Genomic DNA, 9,141 nt, shown 5'->3' with positions numbered 1-9,141 from the left:
ATGTTGACCCATTATCTCTGAAACAGTTGTGACAGATGTGTTAGCTTATCAATACTTCTGTGAAAACTAGGGGATTTGGCAATACAGCATCCTTGTCAAATATACAGTACCTTTTTTTTACTTTTTTTTAAATTTTGGTATAAGGCTTGATAAAAGGGGATGGTCAAAACTGAGACATGTTTTATTATGAGGATTTCCAGTACCACCTTTACCAAAATACTTCCAAGGGTAAAAGTGGGAGTTTCTTGAGGTTTCAATAAAGTACATCTCATTACTACCTGGAATGTGGAAATCCACAAAACCCAATATATAGTAACTAACCTCTATTTGTAAGCTAAATGAGAACGCTGCTTGTCTGATGGTCGAGCTGTACAGCCATGTCAGTCATTCCCCTTAACATCAGTCTGTTGTGAAGTGTTAGATTGCCTGAAGCCACAGGTTGTGGAGTCCAACCATTGTGGCCATCTGCCAAAGACAGTTTTATACTGCAGCTGCCATGGTGACTGAACTTGCAGATTTAACTTCAGGTATTGTCTTCAAGATCTGAAAGCTATTCAAACACAGGAGCAGGCAACCTCAAAATGTCCGAAGGCAACCAGGTGAAGCAGAAGGCCAGGCTGGCTGAATAGGGATATTCTTTTTGAGTCTAGACAGACCAAGAAGGTGTATGCCTGGTGAAGCAAGGACAGGCGACATGGGAGGAATACAGAGATGGTGCTCCCCACTGCTGGGAGAACATTTATGTGGTCAAAGCTCAACTGGGGCTGAAGATCTCCAGAACTGTGGGCACAATAAAAAGAGAGTAGGCTTTTTTAATATATCAGTAGCAGAAGGCAGTGCAAAAACAACACTGGCCTTCACCTACAGGATGAGGATGGTCACCTCACAAACAGGGACATTGACAAGTCTGAGATGTTAATGCTTTCTTTGCCTCTCTTCAACATGGACTGTGGGCAATGGGGGTTCCAGTGCCCTGAGCTGGAGGACTGCAAGACTGATCAACTCCCAGTGGACCCTGAACTCGTGTGGGATCTGCTGTTCCAGCTGGATCCCTTTAAATCCATGGGGCTTGATGGGACTCATCCAAAAGTACTCAAAAGAGCTGTCCGATGTCACTTCAAAGTCTCTCAATGATTTTGGAATGGTTTTGGGAATTTGGAGAGGTCCCAGTCAACTGTAATCTGGTTAACATTGTCCCAGTTTTCAAGAAGGGCAAGGATGACCCTGAAAACTACAGACCTGACAATCTCACTTCAGTGACTGGTAAAATTACGGAGAAGACTATTCTATTGAGTTCTTGAAAACACCTGAAGGACAAATGCAGGTTTCAGTCAGAACCTTCATAAGGGGAAAGTCCTGCTTGTCAAACTTAATTTCCTTTTATCACAAGGTAACCAACGTAGTTAATCAGGGGGAGCCAGAAGATGTAATCTTGTTGGATTTCAGTAAAGCTTCCAATACTGTCTTTCACAGTATCCTCCTGGAAGAAAATGTCCTGTGCACAACGCAATAAATTCCTTGTGAAAGGGGTGAGCAGCTGGCTCACAGGTCGGGCACAAGGGGTTACAGTGAATGGGGTGACATCAGACTGGGGCCCTGTCACTAGTGGGGTTCCACAGGGCTCCATCCTCAGCCCTGTGCTCTTCAATATATCCATAAATTATTTGGGTGCAGGACTGGAAGGGATACTGAGCAAGTTCACAGATGATACAAAATTGGGAGGAGCTGTTGACTCCCTTGAAGACAGGAAGGCAGAGAGACCTTGACAAATCAGAGGGCTGGGCAATCAGCAACCATGTGAAGTTCAGCAAGGGAAAGTGCTGGAATCTGCACCAGGGATGGGGCAACCCTGGATGTATGGACAGACTGGGAAATAAGGTGCTGGAGAGCAGTGCCATGGCAAGGGACCAGTGCGTCCTGGTCAGAGGCAAGTTGAACATGAGTCAGCAGTGCCCTGGCAGCCAGGAGGGCCAGCCCTGTCCTGGGGGGCATCAGGCACAGCATCGCCAGCCTGGCAAGGGAGGGGATTGTCCCGCTCTGCTCTGCACTGGGGCAGCCTCACCTCGAGTGCTGGGGCAGTTTGGGGCACTGCAATATGAGAAAGACATTAAACTGTTAGAGAGTGTCCAAAGGAGGCCAGTGAGGATGGTGAAGGGCCTTGAGGGGAAGCCGTAGGAGGAGTGGCTGAAGTCACTTGGTTTGTTCAGCCTGGAGAAGAGGAAGCTGAGGGGAGACCGCATTGCAGTTACAACATCCTTGTGAGGTGAAGAGGAGGGGCAGGCACTGATCGCTTCTCTGTGGTCACCAGTGACACGACCCAAGGGAATGGCCTGAAATTCTGTCAGGGGAGGCTGAGGTTGGATATTAGGAAAATGTTTGTCCCCCAGAGGGTGGTTGGGCACTGAATAAGCTCCCCAGGTAAGTGGTCATAGCACCAAGCCTAACAAGAGTTCAAGAAGTGCTCTCATGCAGATGGTGTGATTATTGGGGTGTCCTGTGCAGGGCCAGGAGTTGGGACTTCGATAATCCTTGTGGATCCCTTTCAACTCAGCATGTTCTATGTGTAGTCTCAGGATTTTTAAACTCTTAATTTGTAACCCGGGTGTCCTCTGTCAAAATACCACATACAAGTTGTCCTAGTATCAGGCAAAGTCTGTGTTTCAAGAAACACTTCAGAGACCTTTGTACCTGTTCTATTCCCTTTCATGCCTCCAGGAATTAAAACACTTTACCAGTGTTTCTGCTAAAATTCTAGTTAGAGGTCCCCAAGTTAATGCCAAAGCAGTAAAATCAAAACAGTACTAAAACCAGACTCATGTTTTTCCTGTGAATGGTTCTGTCTATACAAGGATCTTTTTATCAGTTTAAAATTCTTTAATTCCATAAATTGTTTAAGACAGTGTTTTCCAACCATTCTGCATGAACAGGTTCCGTGAGAACACCACACTTTTCAGTATACGTACTATACCAAAAGCAAACCATAAAATCACATTGCAGTAAATTGGCACAACGTGTTTTGCAAGAACAGAACTAAACTTATTTTAAAAAAACCAAACAATGAAGTATACTCATACATTAACATTGTAACAGCTATAAAAATGCTGCTTTCAACTCCTACGAAACACAGTGAAAAGACATCCCCAACAAGAGTTGAAAACTGCACGAACAGAGGTCAGTATCATAGGAAGACAGAAGGTTTTATACAAATGAAGCAACTGGAGAGCTAAAAGTATTTACACTTTTTCCTGCTATTAACTAGACAAACATACAGTAGTAAGTTAAAAATATACTACAACTCTAAATCCTGTAAGCATTTTCTAGCTGGGATTTTCATCTTTTGAAATGTGTTACCTGTTAATACTGGATATAACTATTGGCAAAAGTGTTTAAATACTTTTAAACCAAGATTAAAGGGGCTTTTATTCCACAAAATTTAACTTCAAAATACTATGCTTATAAAATTATTTAGAATTTCAGCAGTCTATAGATTTCAAATGCAAAACTTAACAATCCTCTTTAATTTGTAATTTAAAAAAACACCACAAACAACAAAACTCCAGTGATGTCATTTGTTTTCAAAGGCAGAATCATCTGCTGGCTTTTCAAGCTCTCTCTCTTCACCACATGTCCTAGAAACAAAATAAAGCAATGTTATTGACCATATACAAGTGCAGCAGCAAGACTTATTCCAGGTGACTGTACAGTCTAGAGCAAGCAATGGTGATGCACACTCAGGAGTACATTTATTTAAGAGGTTTAACAGCTCTTTGCTTAGAGTCAACCACACAGGTGTTTTGGACATTATTTTGTTTACTTGTTTCTCACTTCTAAGAAACTAAATGTTGCAAATAAAGATGTACAAAAAATACTGAATGAAAGGAAGTTTGTATGCTGGAGAGTCTGGAGCTTGCTTGAATTCAGATATGTGGATGCATTTCTCAACATGCACTATATTTGCAAGGGGTTAATTTTAAAATCTGGTTTGTAGCTGGTATTAGCCAACAATAACTTCACACACCCTGTGTCCAGGTAGCCACAAAGTATTTTTTTTGAAAAGTGGGTTTGTTTCTTTATCAAAGATTGTTGGAGTGTCACAGCAAACACCACACATATGCTTGATATAAATCCTTATTTAACTTATTTAAGCAGAGGGCTAGAATGTATAACCTGTATGAGAACCTACACTTGTGACTCCACTATGTTCCTGTAGCATGCTGCTTGTTCAGACCAAATGAGTATTTGGTGTAACTGGTTGAAAACTCCCAAACCCACTTCAGTACTTCTGAGGCTGCCTTACAGCACATATCAGATAAATTTCCATCTTAAAGGGTTTTTTTTTGTTTTGTTGTGTTTGAGTTTATCTTACTGTAAACAACAATATTCCACTCTTTTCTATAGTTTTAACTTGGCAGATGGTCAAAAGAATGACAGGCAGCTGCAGCTTCTCCTGATGTGGATGAAGATAATGATGAAAGGAGCCTGCTCCAACACGTAACTGCTGAACAAAAAGAATCCCTGAGTGCAAGGTGCAGAGTGCTTGGAGAAAACAAAATGTACTTCAACAAAACAAACTCTAGGATAATTCTGGGCCTTTTCCTCATGTGTTACTAGATTCTATTCTGTGTTTCTCTTCCAGAGAGATTCACTGCTTGTTTCTGTTTATAAAACATATTTTTCAGTGAAACCAAGGTTTAAAGACTTAATGCCAGACAAATTCAAGCATGCTTATGGCTTCCTGTTTAAAATGGTTAAGTACATCCACCTCTATAGAGCATTAAGACTTCCGGACTTTCACAGATCTAAGTCCTAACCTGCAATTTACTTGCATTTGAGTGATTCTATAGCCAAACTGTAGAACATTATTTGGCTTGTCTATTGATGGCAATACATGAATTCATAAAAAATTAATAAACCCCATTAGTTTCTCCAAGACTTGGTTCAGGCTTCCTTTGCTTCCAACTTAATAGCCTAAAACACAGGAAAAAGCTTTTGCTTTGCCCTGTTCCACCACACACTGATTCTCTCCAATAGCAGGACATCCTTTAATGTTTTTTCAAGTCTCCACATGGCAGCGAGCAAAACAACTTTTAAAAATTCATTTAAATCTTAAACAGAAGATTTGCACACTGTTGTTCTCTCGCGTTGAGAGAAAATTCTGTGAAGAAAAGAGTACCTCAACATGGTTAAGTAACTTCAATCTACTGCTGTTCTATTTTACATGATTAAGCTAGAGTAGAACAGATCCTCAGCTCAGTAAGGCTATTAACTCACTTTTTCTTACTGCCAGCTTCATGCCTATCTTTCTTTTCTTCAGCATTTTCTCCATTGTGTTGTGACTGGTTGGTGTCCTGGGCTTCAGAACCTCCATTCAGAATCTTTGAACCTTTAAAATGAAAAAGCAGGAAAGTGGTACTTGCAGGCAATAAAACTGTATTATAATAGCCCCCTATAATTTCTTTACCTTAATCAAATAAAATATTTTAAGTGTCTTCCCCTCATCTTGATACCCAGACAGCTGAAACAATACAAAAGACACTAATGGATATGGCTTCAGCTTCTGAAAATTCCATGCAATGTGCCTCATCCCATCGTTTTGGCAGTGGGAATTGAACAGTATGTATTTTTCATGCAATTTCAAGTTCTTCCTGTGCTTGCTAGGCTACAGATCATAGGCCTAATGCTTGCTTGTACTCTCAGCAGTGAGAGAATGTACTTCAGCAGTAAATTCTGTTTACCACTCTAACACGTCAGGTAACTTTGGGAGATTCTTGTTACTTTAACTATAGAAATTAATAGTTCACATCACATCTCATTTACTCTCAACTCCAACAAATTATGTATAATGAAAATACAAGTTATATAAATAGAGTAGAAGTGTTTAGTGATAGCATGGATTCTTCAGGCTGGGAAACAACACTAGCTAAAAGGTGTATTTAGTGAAGTCAATGCAGAAATATTTAACATCTTTTAAAATTTCTATGATGGCTACATGTCTTCCTGTGGTATTATGAGCCAGTGAATTTTGCATTAATTGTTGAGGAATGTCACTGTCTGAACCGATGGTCCATTTTACTTGAAGTTGCAAATTTATAAGAGAACTCTATTAAACTATTGAGCTACAGTAAGAAAAATATACAAGATGTTACTCATCTAAATTTTTACAGGCTAAGACATAGTAAAAAAGCAGACTTGATCATTTAAAGATGACATTCTAGTACTTTATCTGTTTATACTCGCTCAGAATCATTTCTGAACTCAAAGGCCACAGGAGGAATTAGATAAAATAATAAATGCTATATTCCCTTGTTACAAAGTAGGTAATCTGATGCTGCACATCAAGTACCATCAAATACAGCATTATTCTGTTTTGTAAAGATAGTCAGGGTTCAGGAGTTCAGTTTTTAAAAAGGCAAAAGAATGCATGTAAAGATCAAAATTTCTTTTTACAGCAAAAAAAGAAAAAATTACTTCATAAAATATCCCCCTACTCTGATAGAACTTCTTCCCATTTTCCATGTGACTGGGCGACAATATGGTATTTCACTGTGTTCTGCTGAAGTTGTGTTAGCCTTATCTGGGCTGGCTTCACTAGCCAAACTATGCCCAGGAAGTCTCAGTGTAGCTTCTTTGTTAAAGTATTAGTTGTGCTGATCACTGGTTTGGGGAAAGATCTGATAGAACCTCTACTTCATCATATATTCTCTCACCAGAAAATGGTTACGATTTTAACATCATCCTGGCTTTCTTAGCAATTACAAGTATAGCAACATTTTTACTATAGTTGTTTTGAATCCTTGGCACCTCAGTTACAATAATTTGTTTAGTCTAGATCTGGGTGGTGTAACTTTTAAATGATTTTCTGAAAAAAACCAGTTCCACTCCCAGAATTCAATTTCAAAGTAAATGGAGTTTCTGTGAGGTGCTTGTGGAGATCAAGGATCTAAATAATTTAAATAGATGGGTAGAACTCCTACATTTTCAAGGATTTAAATTCATTTGCAACATAGCTTTCCAGTGTGTCTAATTTTGTTCCTCTATTTAAAAATGTGAGTATCTATTTAAGTACTATTATTGAGCATGCTTACTCTGGAAAGCTTTTGACAGTCGGCTGTACAAGTGCTCATGATTGATGTAAAATTGTATGGTTAAGAGTATAAATACATTCTTCTGCTATAAATGATTATTTCTTTACTGTTAGGCTGAATTACTAAAGTTGCATCAGGGAAGCAACACAGAAGTTGTTGAAGTGGTTAAAAGTTGCTGCTACGCATGGTAGAGCATGCATGATACAGAAAGAGGTTAATGAAGGAAACAAAGCAGTTTCAACTTCTCCCCCAGTGATAGAAGCCTCGGTACAAAAAAGTTACTGGAGGAATAGAAGATTGTGTTGGTTTTGGCTGGGGTGGAGTTCATTTTCTTCACGGTGGTTTGAGTGTGGGGCTGTGTTTTGGATTTGTGCTGAACACAGGGTTGATAATACAGAGCTCTTTTTGTTATTGCTGAACAGGGCTTACACACAGCCAAGGCCTTTTCTGCTTTTTGTATTCTGGTCTGGGGAGGAAGTTGGGGGTGCATGGGAGGTTGGGAGGGGCCACAGCCAGGACAGGTGACCCAAGCTGACCATAGGGATATTCCATACCATATGGCATCATGCTCAGTATGTAAAGTAGGGGGAAGAAGGATGAGGGAATATATTTGAGTGATCGCATTTGTCTTCCTGTTTCATGTGAGGGGGCCCTGCTGTCCTGGGGATGGCTGAACAAACACCTGCATGCCCATCGGAAGCACTGATTTATTCCTTGGTTTGCTTTTAAGTGCACAGATTTTGCTTTCCCCATTAAACTGTCTTTATCTCAACCCCTGAGTTTTCTTCCTTTTACACTTCTGATTCTCTCCCTGATCCTGCTAGTGGAGGACTGAGCGAGCAGCTGTGAGGGGCTTGGCTGCTGGCTTGGGTCAAAGTGCAACAATGGTAGTATGTCGTTTTACTTCACATTTAATGTTTTTGGTTTTTTTGAAATTCCATAACATTATCAAGTTAGATAATTTACAGAAGTAAAATTTGCAAAACTTAATTTTTGCAAAAGTCCTTTCCTTTAGCCAATTTAGATAAAACAGCCAGTAAATGGTACATCCAATTAGAAACTTAGTCATAGCAGTACTGTCCTTGTCAACTTTGGATATGAAAAGGTTTTTACAGATTGGCAAAACTCCTACATCAAGGATGTTTTGAAGCTGGCTCAGAAATTAACAGAGATGATGTCTTTTATGTGACAAGAAAGTAAAGCCACAGTGACTTACCTGTTTGGTCTTTTTCCTTTTCCATTTTTTTGTTTGCTCCTTTCTTCCCCTGCTCTTTGGTTTTATTAGCTTCTTCATGCTGCTTTTGCTCAGCAAGTGATTTATTTAGTACTTGGGAAAGAACAGAATCTCCTTCCCCAACAAGAAACATGGTCTTGAACTTGTTATATAACATTGTAGATTTCTCCATGATAACTTGGCTAATTTTAAATTTCCGTATCTGAAATCAAAGAAATAAAACAAGCTCCACTTTGGTCCTTAAGTATCTGTGTAATTTTATTATGCGCTAGATTCAATTCTTCATTTAACCTACATTGAGATCATAGACTTTTGCACTTGAAATGTCACAGAAACACAGAACTGCCAGGTTGGGAGGGACCTCAAAAGATCTCCCAGTCCTAGCCTTCATGGGAAAGGGAGCCTGGGTCACATTATCAAGCACCCATGATCCAATCACATCTCAAAAACCTCTAGCAATGCAAACTCCACCACATCCCTGAGGAGGCTGTTACAGTAAAACAATTGTTCTTACTGTAAAAAAAGAATAGATTTTAGTATCAAAATAAAACCTTTCCGAGTGCAACTTGTACCCATTGCCCCTCATCTTCCCCGTGTGTCTCCTGATGAAGACAAAGCCTCCACTCTCTCTTTGCAGCAGCCCTTTAAACTGCTGGAATACTGTGATGACTCTCCCAGGGAGAAAGGAACTAAACCCTTTAGTCTTTGCTTATAGGGCAGGTTCTCCAGCCCTTTGATCTTCTTGATGGCCCTCCTCTGGGCCTTTTCCAGTCCGTCTGCATAATTCTTGATCTGTAGGGATCCAGACTGGACAGAGTACTC

At 40.0% G+C, this 9,141-nt stretch overlaps 1 protein-coding gene across 3 annotated transcripts in view; it reads right to left on the bottom strand.

Annotated features, from left to right (window-relative positions):
* Positions 1 to 2,859: 2,859 nt before the first annotated feature.
* Positions 2,860 to 9,141, bottom strand: part of PSIP1 (PC4 and SFRS1 interacting protein 1) — a 38,355-nt gene continuing 32,073 nt past the window's right edge. For all 3 annotated transcript variants that reach the window (XM_048291079.1, XM_048291081.1, XM_048291080.1), the window contains exons 15-17: positions 8,302 to 8,521; positions 5,272 to 5,383; positions 2,860 to 3,629 (exon numbers count right to left, since the gene is read on the bottom strand). In XM_048291079.1, coding sequence (XP_048147036.1) covers positions 3,566 to 3,629; positions 5,272 to 5,383; positions 8,302 to 8,521 — 396 coding nt within the window. In that variant the 3' untranslated portion in view covers positions 2,860 to 3,565. The remainder of the gene's footprint in view (positions 3,630 to 5,271; positions 5,384 to 8,301; positions 8,522 to 9,141) is intronic.

The sequence above is a fragment of the Corvus hawaiiensis genome, chromosome Z (genome assembly GCF_020740725.1).
Source record: "Corvus hawaiiensis isolate bCorHaw1 chromosome Z, bCorHaw1.pri.cur, whole genome shotgun sequence".
NCBI lineage: Eukaryota > Metazoa > Chordata > Aves > Passeriformes > Corvidae > Corvus > Corvus hawaiiensis.
The sequence above is the reverse complement of the archived record's forward strand: the minus strand, read 5'-3'. Positions and strand labels throughout refer to the sequence as shown.